Below are 14191 nucleotides of genomic sequence, written 5' to 3' on the forward strand. Positions count from 1 at the left end.
AATACTGATCCAATCAAAAGAAACTACATTTACACAACTTATCAAAATAGCATCTCCACACTCTCCTAGGAACGGCTAACAGGATAGATTTGAAGCTTTCAAGGGGTGCTGGGGGCCAACTTGACTCCAAGCTAGGACTCAAAAGAAGCTGCTTGTCAAAAACAAATTTTTGAATCCCGGCTATCAAAATAGCTTATGCCGGTGAGGGGTAGGGCACTTGAGTAAAAGATTTCAGAGGATTGGGAAAGAGGGTAAGAAAGACGAACAGACTAGTAGACGATCTTTTTTAATTGAAAATAGTAAAAAAAAGGTATTCTTTTCTTTATTAAATTGTCATTCTACACCCCCCCCTCACCCCCAATTGGAGCCTTTAAATTAAAAATTAACATTAACCAAAACAATATATGTTTTTTTTCCTAACTTTAAGTAGATAACCTGAAAGCTGAGTTGCAACCAGACTATAGGAAAATCACTAGACTCTTAAAAGAAGAACAGTATTTTGTTTAACTGAAAGTAAGGAACAACATTAAAAGGAAATTCAAACCAAAATTATTCCGTTTATAGGAGGAACTGCCACCTCTTCCCTCTCTCTTTACAGTAATTAAAAAAAAATTAAACTGAAAGTAAGGAGTGACATTAAAACTTAAAATGAACAGAAATTATTTCGTATATGAAAGGGGCTGTCCCCTCCTCAGTGCCTCGCTCTCTAGTCTAAAGTTTGACTCTGTCTCACAAATTTATTTTTTAAAACAATAAAAAACTTTGGCGTAAAGAGTGAGGCGTTGAGGAGGGGACAGCCCCTTTCATATACGGAATAATTTCTGTTTGTTTCAAGTTTTAATCTCGCTCCTTACTTTCAGTTTAAAAAACTCGTTTTTTTATTTAATAAACTAAAAGACTGACAGGCAGCCAGAACTTTTTTTTCAATTACTGGAGCTTGATTTTGAGAAGCTGAGCGCGGGGCTTCTTGACACGCTGAATGCACTAGTATAGTTATTATCAAATTCTAAAATTTATTCAAGAGGTTGTCCGTGATTATAAAAATACGCTGAAGCGAATTCCCCTCCATTTAATTAAACCATGCTAAATTTTGATTTAGGTTTTATGCTTGGAATCAGCAGGGAATCAGTATTTATTTACCACTTATTTTCTTGCTGTTCAAAGTTTTCAATGGTGGCTTAGCATAGTTCTGAGATTGTCATCGCTCTTAACTAGGCGCTCTCTAATTTGAACACCAAACGAAATACAGTCTAAAGCTATGAAATTCTTAAGTCAGGCACCTAAGTTCAATCAAACAGTTCGTGGTAACGAACTGTAAGTAAGGAGCGACCCGGCTCAATAGTTACTGAAACTCTAAAAAAACAGAATTTTGATACCAATAGATACATCAAAAGAATCAAATTTTAATGCTGATTTCAAATATATAAATTTTATCAAGTTTAATTTTACCCATCAAAAGTTACGTGCCTCAGAAAATTTGTATTATACAGACGTTTTCAGGGGGATTTTTTCTGGTGGGTGGGGGGAGGTGGGTTGGGGGTTATATGGGAGGATCTTTCCATGAAGGAAGTTTTCATGGGGAAAGAGACATTGCTATGAAGGGGGCGCCAGATTTCCCATTATTATTAAAGGAAAAAGATCAGAAATTAAATAAAAAAAAAAGTTTTCAACTGAAAGTAAGGAGCAACATCAAAACTAAAAACGAACAGAATCGTCATGGAAAGAGCTATTTATTCTAATTAACGGCCTTTGTGATTAAGGGGTCATTTTTAAAGAATTGGAACAAAATTCGAACTTTAGCTTAAAAAGCTAATATACGTATTAAAAATCTATGAATATAGAAGTTCGTTACGTAAGTTAATTCATAAGTTACGTATATTTATTAGTAATAAAAACGTTCGTAAATAAAATTAAACAAGTTTCGAGAAAGACATTTAACCAAATAAAAGTAAAATTAATATTCAAATTTTTTTTTAATTATTCATGTACGGTGAGCCAATATCAAAACCTGCATTAATTCAAAAACGTTCAAAAAATTTAATAAAAAAAAACAAGTTTTTTTTAACTGAAAGTAAGGAACGACGTTAAAACTCAAAACGAACAGAAATTATTCCGTATATGAAAGGGGCTGTCCTCTCCTCAACGCCTTGCTCTTTACGCTAAAGTTTGACTTTCTCACAGCTCTATTTTTTAAACAATAAAAAACTTTAGCGTAAAGAGCGAAGCGTTGAGGAGGGAACAGCCCCTTTCATATATGGAATAATTTCTGTTCGTTTTCAGTTTTAACGTCGTTCCTTACTTTCAGTTAAAAAAACTTTTTTTTATTTTTTTTTAATTATCTTTCTTTTGCCGTGTTACCAAATAATTATGGTTTTTCAAACAGTTCGTGGTAACGAACTGTAAGTAAGGAGCGACCCGGCTCAATGGTAACCGAAACTCTAAAAAACGGAATGTTGATATCAATAGATACATCAAAAGAATCAGATTTTAATTCTTATTTCAAATATATAAGTTTCATTAAGTTTAGTCTTACCCATCAAACGTTATGCGCCTGAGAAAATTTGGCTGATTTTAGAAAAAGGGAGAAAGACCCCCTAAAAGTTATAGAACCTTAATGAAAATTACACCATCACATTCAGCGTATCAGAGAACCCTACTGTAGAGGTTTCAAGCATCTATTTACCGAAATGTGGAGTTTTGCATTTTTTGCCAGAAGAAAGATCACGGATGCGTGTTTATTTGTTTTTTGTTTTTTTTTTTCCCAGGGGTGATCGTATCGACCCAGTAGTCCTAGAATATCGTGGGAGGGCTCATAAAGAACGGAAATTAAAAAGTTCTAGTGCCCTTTTTAAGTGACCAAATAAATGGAGGGCAACTAGGCCCCCTCCCACGCTCATTTTTTTTTCCCAAAGTCACCCGATAAAAATTTTTAGATAGCCATTTTGTTCAGCATAGTCAAAAATATGATAACTAAGTCTTTAAGGATGACTTAATCCCCGAAGTCCTCGGGGGGAGGGGTGAAAGTTATGAACTTTACCCAATGTTAACATATAGTATTCGTTATTGGGAAGTATGCAGACGTTTTCAGGGGGGATTTTTTCTGGTAGTTTGGGGGGGGGGGTCAGGGGTTAAATGGGAGGATTCTTCCATGAAGGAAGTTTTCATCGGGGAAGGGACATTGCTATGAAGGGGGTGAAGGATTTCCCAGCATTATTAAAGAAAGAGATCAGAAATTTAATAAAAAAAAGTTTTTCAACTGAAAGGAAGGAGCAACATCAAAACTTGAATTGAACAGAAAATATTAAATATATATGATTGGGTTCACCCCCTAGTCAATACCTCGCTCTTTAAGCCAAAGATTTTTTAGTACATTCATAAGAGCTATTTATTCTAATTAATGGCCTTTGTGATTAAGGGGTAATTTTAAAGAATTGGAACAAAACTCGAACTTTAGCTTAAATAGCAAGGTATTGACTAGGGGGCGAACCCCCTAATATACTTATTAAAAATCTATGAATATAGAAGTTCGTTACGTAAGTTAATTCGTAAGTTACATATATTCATTAGTAATAAAAACGTTCGTAAATAAAATTAAACAAGTTTCGAGAAAGCCATTTAACCAAATAAAAGTAAAATTAATATGCAAATTTTGTTTTAATTATTCATGTACGGTGAGCCAATATCAAAACCTGCATTAATTCAAAAACGTTCAAAAATTAAATAAAATAAACAAGTTTTTTTAACTGAAAGTAAGGAATGACGTTAAAACTTAAAATGAACAGAAATTATTCCGTATAAGAAAGGGACTGTCCCCTCCTCCTCAACGCCTCGTTCTTTACGCTAAAGTTTGACTTTCTCACAACTCTATTTTTTTAAACAATAAAAAACTTTAGCGTAAAGAACGAGGCGTTGAGGAGGGGACAGCCCCTTTAATATACGGAATAATTTCTGTTTTTTTAAAGTTTTAACGTCGTTCCTTACTTTCAGCTAAAATAACTTGTTTTTTTTTTTATTTAATCTAATATAGAACCAGCCTTACCAACAGTTTGAAATAAACTGCGCCAGTTTTCTGACTGAAGAGACTAATTTGTACCATCTGACCAACATGTAAAATATTTTCCACAATAAAGGGCACATGGCACACGTAGCTGATTTCGGAAACTGATTTCCAAATCAGCGCCGATTTAAAAAGTAATTGGCGTCGATTTGAGCTTGAAAAATTTTCTATTTTCGGCGCCGATTTACAAAATCAGCGCCGATTTTCATCATGATCATCACAAACAAAATAGGGATACAAATAAATAGTCAGCCAGCGATGTCTATGGTGAAAGACCCCGCTACTGAGCTGAGAACTAAGCTGAGATCAACCACGCAACAATTAATAAACTCTAGTTGACTATTTGTGTCCATTATTTCTTATTTTGAAAATCGCGTGCAATAAATTTTTCTTTAAACAAATTTTTCTTACCGCTATCGTTTGTCCACTGATGGTGAAATCGGTTCCCGAAATCAGCTACGTGAGCCGAGCCCTTAAGAAGAAAATTTTTGATAAATAAAACTTGAGCAAATATCCAAGTCTGAAAGGAGCAATGGCATTGCTATATAAGACCCTACATAAAAGAGATAAAGTAATCAATTCAACGTTTTAGCGGCTAAAAGAAGTAATATATTAATGGGGTAAAATTATATAATTATGCCGTGACAAGGAAACTTTTGTCAGTTAAATAATACATGGTAATAGCTTTACTTAAAATGAAAAGTAAAATGAGTGTTGTAAAATTTTTTTAGATATAATATTCCCAAGCAGTAAAATTTTGCATACACAGAAGTCTACTTATAACACATCTTTGCTGCCAAAACCGAATAGCGTGTGATAAAATGTGCATTAAGCACAAACGGAGGGATTAATAAGTACTGGCACGCAGTTAGGAGTTATTTTGGAGAATGCAGAGCAGGTCAGGGAGGAAAGGGGCAAACTAAAAGAAAATACAAAACAAAGAATAATTTGCAACCAATTATTCATAAAAATATAGAAACTATAGGAGCAATCGTGGTATTCTTGTGTGGGGGGGGGGTATAAACTCATATACACTCCTCGTATTTACGTGGCTAATAAAATGCTCTGGTATATTATTCTATGCAATCTTATTTTATGTAATCTTCAGATGGCTCGCTTCTTTCTGAACTACAAGCGAGAATATCCAAAGCGTCTTCTGCCATGGGCAGACTGAACCGTCCCCTCTGGCGAAAACCAAACATCAGTCGCAAAACGAAGCTGCGGATTTTCAACGCACTCGTCGGCTCTGTGATGCTCTATGGAGCTGAGACGCGGCAAGCTTCAGCCGCAACCCTCAAGGCAATTGATGTCTTTCAGTCAAAGAGCCTGAGGGAGGATCGAAGGTCTACGATGGTTCGACTTCATCAGCAATGAGAAGCTGCTGCAGCTCACCAAGCAGTCTCGGTTTTGGACCCAAGCAGCCGAGTGAACACTACGATGGTTCGGACACCTACTTCGAATGCCTCCACACATACCTGCGAAAACGATCCATGACTTCGACCCTGTAAAAGCCGGTTGGAAGCGAACTCGCGGCCAACCGAAGAAACGATGGTCTGACAGCCTGTCCGAGTTTCTGACGATGGCAAATATCAGGTTGAGCGATATGCAAACGCTTGCCATGGACCGAAGTGGATGGAGGAGGCAGACGTCACTCTCTACACCGAGCAGCGCCCGGCAGGAGGCATAAGTCAAAAGTAAGTAAAGTAATCTTATGATTACCTGTGCAATTATCAATAATGGTGGAGCGAGAGAGGAGAATGTATGTCAATTATTAGTTAATGGCAATAACTGTTTATTAAGTAAGCAGTAAAGTGAAAATAATAAATACCCGAGGCTAGGGTGTTTTTGTCAGAGTTGAAAAAAGTTTGAAAGAATAGGAAGGTAAATCTGTGAACCGAGATCAGAGTATTGAAAACTACAGGGATGACAGTGGTCAAGTATGGCTCTGAAACATGGGTGCTTCGGAAGACAAAGGAGAATTTGTTACATTTTTCCCAGAGGAATTGCCTACAGATCGTTTTGGGATCCCGTCTGACAGACCATCTATCAAACAACAAGCTATACGAAAATGTGATCCTATCTAGCTTTCTGGGAATATAATGAGAGAATTGTTGAAATGGCTAGGACACGTTTTGCTGATGAAGGATGACAAATTCTGAAAGATCGTCCTTTTCGGCCATACATCTAGAACCAACGAAAAGCAAGACATGCCCGACTAGAGTAGGAAGTGGTCATAAGAAAGGATTCAAAACTTCTTGGGAGAGTGTAAAGAGGAAAGTTTTGAACAGACTGGGATGAAAGAGAAGTTTGCGCGGCTGTTTTGGCCTCAGGTAGCATGGGGCTGCAGTGAGCTCATAATGTTTCTGTAGGATTTAGGTCTTCTGGATCCAATTTTTGGATTTTTCTTTCTTCCCCACTGAGTCTTGAATATTTTTAACAAAAAGCTGGTACTGAAACTTGCTGAGGTCACTGGATTTTTTACCTTCAAACTGAATTGGAAGTATTAACAAAACGGCGAGGTAGATTACTAACAAAATTTGTGTATGCCTATGCCTATTGACCTCTTTTGTTCTGCACAAGAGGAGAAGGTACATAATTACCAGAAGGGAATATTAACTGATTTTAGACAAATGACCTAACGTTAATAATATTATTGTAATTACCCTACCCCTCTTGGTCTTTTATGGTATGATGTGATATTTATTGGCTAAAAAGACAGCCAGGCCATGACAAACATCATAATAAGAATATAATATAGTACAAACACACACACACACACAAAATCTGACTTATTTTACATACTCAGTTTTTCATCTCATTGTTTTACCTCTCCTCATTATTTTTTTAACTTTTATTTTTGTCTTTTATTCCTTCCTTATTTATTTTCATTTATTTTACCATATCACATTATATAATTAACACACCATATCACGTTTTTTTTCTCCTTGTTGTCAGTAGAAACCTTCGTAATAACATCCGCTCTCTATGTATTGGACCCTTTCCATGTTGATGTTAAATTCGTAAAAAGAGAGTATATTTACTTTCCCGTGTTTCTTGTTTAGACTTCTAAACGCAAGAATTCTTCAAGAGACAGCTGGCAACGAGAAATTTTAGAAAGGCAAATAAAAGACGAATGTCAAAGTTTTCAAGCTTGAAATATAAAAAGAATATTCATCTTATTCCTGGAAAATGCTATTTTATTGCAAGCTGTTATCGATATGCCATGGAAGCTAATAGTAATATATTTGAATTTTAGAACCGTCAAATACTAAAATATGTAAAGAATCTATCGAAAGTGAAATATGAATGACAAAAAGATTGTATTAGAGCGTGAGGAAATTTGCAGGAGAGACAGTGGGAATTTTAGGGTAAAAGATGACAAGCAGGACGAAGCACGTATACGGCAATTTATTTTTAGAGGGGGGGGGGGTACAAAAAACAAATATTATTTGTTAATGTGAATAAGCAGCACATATAAAAGGAAAATATAGCAGTTTGGGGGTTGGAGCCCGAGGTCCTCCTCTGAGTGTGTCCTTGAATATAACTACCAAGTTGAAACAATAGCCATAATGTAATCTTTTTAGGATAAGCTCTTTTGATAAGTTCCTATTATTAAGTATCCCGACAATAAATATTATTGCACGAAGACAGAGGTTTAGAAAACATCACCAAACGGGGCCGGATTTAAAGGTTTGATGCTTCTAGGCCCAAGTGTTTTTGCCGCTCCATTTTTGCAAGATTTTTGGAGAAATTCCCCAAACTTCAGGGATAGTGGAAGCACTGACCAGAACGCAACTGATGATCTGGAAGTGATGAAAGAGAGAGGTAAACTCTCAGCTGCCATTCTTGGGAGACATTTGACAGTTTATAAGTGACCACGGAATTCCTGTCTTATTTTGAAATCACTGTTCTCTGAATAGGCAGCGCGGCGGCAGAGTGTATCATTCTGGAACTTTGACGATAAATCACTTCTGTCCAGTTTTTGTCAAGAAGAAATTCAATCAGTGGTAATTTGTTGCTCCCCCTGACATTATGCGCCCCTAGGTCCGGGCCTATTGGTAAATTCTGACCTGCTCGTAGAATAGAAATTTAATGTTTAAATTGTTATGTTGCACTCTAATCTGATGTTTCTCGCCTGGAGACTACGGTTCAAACCTGTCTGCTGCAAGGCACTCAAGAGAATGGAAATGACCCTTAAAATAAATATGGCCCTAAAAATAAACTTTGCACTATTTTGTTTGTCTCAAGTGGTTGTGCACTGCCTGACTGTCCAGATACTGTCTGACTCACCAAGAGCCAATTTTCACATATACTCCATCATACTACAGAACTATTCATAAGTATTATAAATATAAAACTTATAGACTGATATTTATTAATGGTTGATAATTATATACTTATACAATTATTTATTTATATTTATTAGCAATAGAGCAATATTTTAAGATATTATTCTTATAATGATAAAGTACTTTTTCTAATAGTTAAATTGTAAGAAATTATAAACTAATTCTATGTATTTATTAACAACTTGATTTGGTACTTGTATGATGCAGCCCCTGCCTAATATTCTTCGAATATGTTTCTCTGACACTCAATCCTAATGAAATATACCTAAGTATGATAATAATATAATACTTTAGAAACAAATTTTAGCTATATATTGGCACATTAGGGGTGGGTGTAAAAGTATAGCGGGTCTGCATGCCTCATGTGTTAGGTTAAATTATTCTGCATATTGTGTAGCAAGAATTGTTTTCTAACTTCACACTGTCCAGATGCTTTACCCCCCCCCCCCGATAATATGAAAATGTTTCACCCCCTCCCCCAAATTATATATTTTCCATCTATTCTGCCACTTCTCTTTGTCTTGTCTCGCGCTAAGCTGAAAGAAACTAACACAAAAAACGGTTCTTTAATGCGTCAATGAATGAACAACTTGAGCGGTAGGGGCTATATCATACAAGTAACCATGATTTTATAAGAAAAAAAAATGTGCACTATCTAATAGCCATAATAATCATTCTTTTTTTAGAATTGTGTCGCAATAATAATGAATTTCTATATATAGATCGCAGGAAAACGTGATACAGATGCTGATAAGCAAGCCCAAGAGTGGATTGAGGGTGTTCTCGGAGAAAAATTTCCAGCTGGTGTTGCTTATGAGGATGTTTTGAGGGATGGTGTTGTTCTTTGCAGGTAAAAATTACCTATTACTTGTAGCCTTTACCTATACCATGGATTGCTTAAGAAACAAAGAAGCATGTATAAATCAATAAATAAATGGAAAATTATGCTCTGCTAATAAAGCAGATAATTATACTCAAATTATTATAAAATATAAGAAGGCCATAGAGTACCTGCATCTATTTATAATAAATTTTAGGAGGGGGTCATAACACTGGAAGGGTTAAGCTAACTATAGCGTGAATAAAGCCACAGCATTACCAGTCTGGTCAAATACCACAGTTTATATAATTTTCCACTATGATCTTTCCCTATCTCACCCATTATAAAAACCCGGACCGAGGTGCGAGTGTTCCAGAGAACGTTTTTGCAGATATAAACATAAGCGGCATTGGATCTTTTCACGGGTAGACAAAGAATAATCTCCTACGGAACAAGTACTGACAAAACCATTTGGCCGGCTCAACCAATAAGTGGACAATAAGTGCAGAAATAAGTGGGAGGAGCTTTTTGTTCGCACCGAGAATGAAGAGCCAGAAATCATCTGCGGTAAACTTACTGGTATATTATATAAACTGTGTCGAAAACGCACCAAATTGTTATAAATGTTTGTATGTAAATTTGCAAGGCCGTATCCAGGGGGGGGGGGGGGTACCGGGTTTGAACCCCCCCCCCCCTGAAATTTTTGAGCGAGTCGAAAATTAGTCTAAAAAATACCTGTAAAGACAAAACCTTACCAGAAAAAAAATGTGCTCCCACACTAAATCCTATTGCATTTTGTGGGTTAACGGTTCTGATCAGCTTACGCAATTAGGTAACCGTAGGTAACCCCATGTTCACCTGACCTTGCATAGTAAATTAGGGTTAATAATATGCGCTCTGATCAGCTTACGCAATTAGGTAACCCCATGTTCCCCTGACGTTGCATAGTAAATTAGGATTAATGGGCGCTCGAGATATGGTATAAGAGAGTGCAAGATTGTCAGTTCAGTTCAGTTCAATTTCGGACTTGGCTAAGAGAAGAGCGATTTTCAACATGAAGAGGAAGTGTGACATTACGTCGTTTTTTGCGCCCAAGCGGACCAGGGATGTTTCTGACAGTGGCATTAGCGGGACGTCTGCGGAGCATTCATCTACACCTGTGTTGCGACCAATTGTTGAGACGGTGATATTTTGTGGGCGGCAACAGCTTGCCCTTCGTGGTACCAACGATTCCAGTCCCATTTCGGTCTCGGATCCAGAACCTTCTCACAATGATGGCAACTTCCGAGCACTACTGCGGCTGAAGGCGAGACACGGTGACGATGTTCTGAAGAACCACCTTCTTTCTGCGGCCGGAAATGCCATATATCTTTCTCCCATTATCCAGAATGGTATTATCGCTGTATCCGGGGAGCTTCTTCAGCTGTCTATTGTGAAAAGAGTAAACACAAATTCATGCTTTTCGGTGCTTTCTGAGGAAACGGCGGATGTTTCGAATACCGAGTAGCTGTCTGTTTGCGTCCGCTACACTTTCAAAGGGAACCTGCATGAGGACTTCCTTGGTTTTACCTCAGTTTCTGATTTGACTGGGCAAGGTCTGGCTTCATCAATCCTGCGATTTCTCTAACGCCTTGGTCTTAATCTAAACAAGATGGTTGGTCAGGGGTATGACGGTGCAGCAGCGATGAATGGGCATTTTAGGGGTGTTCAGGATGTTATACGTAAAAAGTATCTGAGGGTCCTTTACATCTCTTGTAGTGCGCACAGTTTCATCTTGGTCATCTAGCCTTCAAGATCTGGTACATAGTCACAGCATTTCTTTGGAGTCTTGTCAAAACTCTGAAGTGTTAAATAGACTTCTCCGATTAAGACACAGTCTTCAATATAGGAGATCAACAAAATGGTTATAAACTTGAAGACACATCTTCTAACTAGAGTCTGCAAAACAAGATGGGAGGAGCACCACGATTCAGTCGTGCGTTTTTTTGAGCTTTACTGACCAATCCTGCGATCCCTGGAAGCTCTTGAAGAGAACGGAAATGCAGAAACTTCTGCAAAAGCGGCGCAGTTGCTGGACACGATGAACCAGTCACAATTTGTTGTGTGTCTCCATGTGGTCAAATAGCTTTTCTGCCTTACGCTTTCATTGTGCAAGACTCTTCAGTCAGTTGACTGTGATTTAGCAGCTTCATGCAGGCACGTGTAAACTTTACTTTCAAAAACAAAGGAAATGCGAGGAAATGCTGCTACTGCTTCCACGTCTATTTTCGACTAAGCTCAGCGTTTTCCAGTGACTTAGGACTGGAGATGATTCGTCCAATGACGAGAGGTGGCCGGAGTATGCACGCAGACGATCCAGACCTTCTCAACCACTATAGAACCTCGCTCTTTATTTGTTTCCTGGACCACTTCACTTCCGAGCTGAAACAACGATTTGTGCTTCACCAGAAACTGCTGTCAAATCTCAGCGTCCTTTCTCCTGCCAAAATTGTTTCTGTCGATCTGAAGGCATTAAACCTGGAGTCATTGGTTGAATTGTATGGCGATATTCTTCCCGAGCCAGACTGTCTGAAGCAAGAAATTGAGCTATGGCGCATCAAGTGGGAGAATGTTCAGGTATCAGAGAGGCCTACTTGTGCTGTGTCTTCGCTTCAGGCATGCGACGCCACCTTTTTTCCAAATGTTTTTCTTCTTCTGGCTGTTTTTGCGACGTTACCTGTTAGCACTGCTACTCCGGAAAGAAGTTTTTCAACGCTTAGAAGGCTCAAAAACTGACTGAGAAATGCACCAGTAGAAGAACGAATGTGTGGCTTAGCCCTTCTTGCAGTCCATAGGGACGTTGACGTCTGCCCTGACACGGTTATCGACATTTTTGCAGGTAAGAAAAAGCGTCGTCTCGATTTTGTTTTATAGATATTCCCCCTTACTTTTAGTTAAAAAAAAACTAAAAAGTATATAGACTACTTCTAACCTACTATTTGGCTTCTTTTTGCGCAAAAAAAAATAGCTTGTAGTATTTAACTGTATGTAAATGCTTGTCTTGTTTTTGCGTTACTAAAAAAAAAAAAAAAAATGCCCCTTATAGATACGAAAGTATGCCTAGTGGACGCGTCCTCGTTCGCAAGGAGCGGACTGACGGTCTCGAGCTAACGTGATGTTGCTCGTGGATGTTAGACAAAGTCCACGGGAAAAATCGGGTAACCCCCCCCCCCCCCGAACAAAAATCCTGGATACGGCCCTGTAAATTTGGTTATTCTGGATTCAATTATCACATTAAGATAATGATGTTAACTGAACTTTGTATGGTTTACGATTGAAGCAAAGTATAATCACCTACTGTTCCGTAGGTGATTATACTTCGGATATAAGTCATACTTTTATTTTTTGGTTTATGAATGGAAAATAAATCAACCAACAAAGAAAGAGAAAACTAATTTTTCATTAAATTTTGATAAAAGGGGTCTACCCAATGTCGGATTTGTTATGTGTCCTCTGTAATCACTTTGACTAAAGAAGAACAGATGGACTGCTATTCTAAAAAAAAGTTGAGAAGAATTTCTAGGGAAAAACCAATAAGTTGGAATCTAACGTAAAGAGCGATGCGGCTCAATTGTAACTGGAACTTTCAGAAATAGATTCTTGATAACAATAGCTATATCAAAAGAATCGAATTTTGATGCTTATTCAAAATATGTAAAATCCATCAAATTTAATGATACCCATCAAAAGTTACGAGCCTGAGAAAATTTGTCCGATTTTGTAAAGGGGAAAAACCCCCAAAACATCAAGTGATCTTAATCACCATCAGATTCATCATACCATAAAACCCTACTGTAGAGGTTTCAAGCTTTCATAGCCAAAGCATTGTGCCACAGTACCTGAAGAACAGTGGTTAGAACATTATTCGAAGGTTTTCGGGTCAAAAAATATTCCTTTGGAAAAAGAATATGATGAATCGTTAAAATTATGTCTTGATTCGCTTCTGAAACAGAGAAATTATTTTGTGGTTTCTAAAAATAATGTTTCAAGGGCTGTTAGCCAGTTAAAGAGTAACAAGGCTCCCGGTCTTGATAGTGTTAGTGGTAATCATCTACGCAATGGTTCCCCGCTTTTGCTTCAGCATCTGCAACTACTCTTTCAGATGTGTATAGATACTGCGACCGTTCCTAACTCGTTCTGTACCGGGGTTGTTACAAATATCCTCAAGAAAGGAAAAAATACGAATGAGTGTGGAGGCTATAGGCCTATTACTGTCTCAAGTACGCTGAGCAAAGTGTTGGAAAGATTGGTTCTTAGCGAAATTGTATCGAAATGTGGTATAGACCACAGACAGTTTGGATTTAGAAAATATCTCAGCTGTGCTTTTGCCCATAGACTTCTAAAGCGTATTCTTGCTAAAGCTGAACTAATCGGGTTGTCCGTGTATGTATGTACTGTCGATATTTCTGCTGCATTTGACTCAGTCATCCAGTCCGCCGTCTTCAAGACCCTGCTAGATGCTGGCGTGAACACCCATATAGTAGCTATGTTATCCTATTGGTACTCTAATAGCTATATAAGAGTGAAACTCGGACTTGAAAGACTTAGTGCGCCAGTTAAACTAAATAGATGGCTTCGACAAGGCTCAGTTCTAAGTCTGATATTATTCAACACTTTGATATCTAAGGTTACAAAACAAATCTCTGGTGGGCTTAGCCTTGATCTTTGTGATCTGAGTCTAATAAGCTATGCCGATGATTTACTTATGTTGAGTTTTTCTCTGAGTCTATTGCAGGATAATTTAGATAAGCTTGTATCTGGCTACAGAGCTATTGGTCTGCAAGTTAATGGTAAGAAAACTAAATTTCTGGTTTTCAACTCAACGAAACGGGATGCACCAGAACCAACTGTTTCAGTAGATAGCGCTACTATTGCACCGTCTTCGTCGCTTAAATACTTAGGTCTTCTGTACGGTCGAGATAAGAA

At 37.6% G+C, this 14191-nt stretch overlaps 1 protein-coding gene across 1 annotated transcript in view; it reads left to right on the forward strand.

The window, feature by feature from the left end:
* Positions 1–14191, forward strand: part of LOC148954975 (muscle-specific protein 20-like) — a 55246-nt gene that overhangs the window by 19509 nt on the left and 21546 nt on the right. The window contains exon 2 of the mRNA XM_089099475.1: positions 9129–9256. Coding sequence (XP_088955601.1) covers positions 9129–9256 — 128 coding nt within the window. The remainder of the gene's footprint in view (positions 1–9128; positions 9257–14191) is intronic.

The sequence above is a fragment of the Artemia sp. Qi Xiang Cuo genome, chromosome 2 (assembly GCF_049724085.1).
Source record: "Artemia sp. Qi Xiang Cuo chromosome 2, ASM4972408v1, whole genome shotgun sequence".
NCBI classification, from domain to species: Eukaryota; Metazoa; Arthropoda; class Branchiopoda; order Anostraca; family Artemiidae; genus Artemia; species Artemia sp. Qi Xiang Cuo.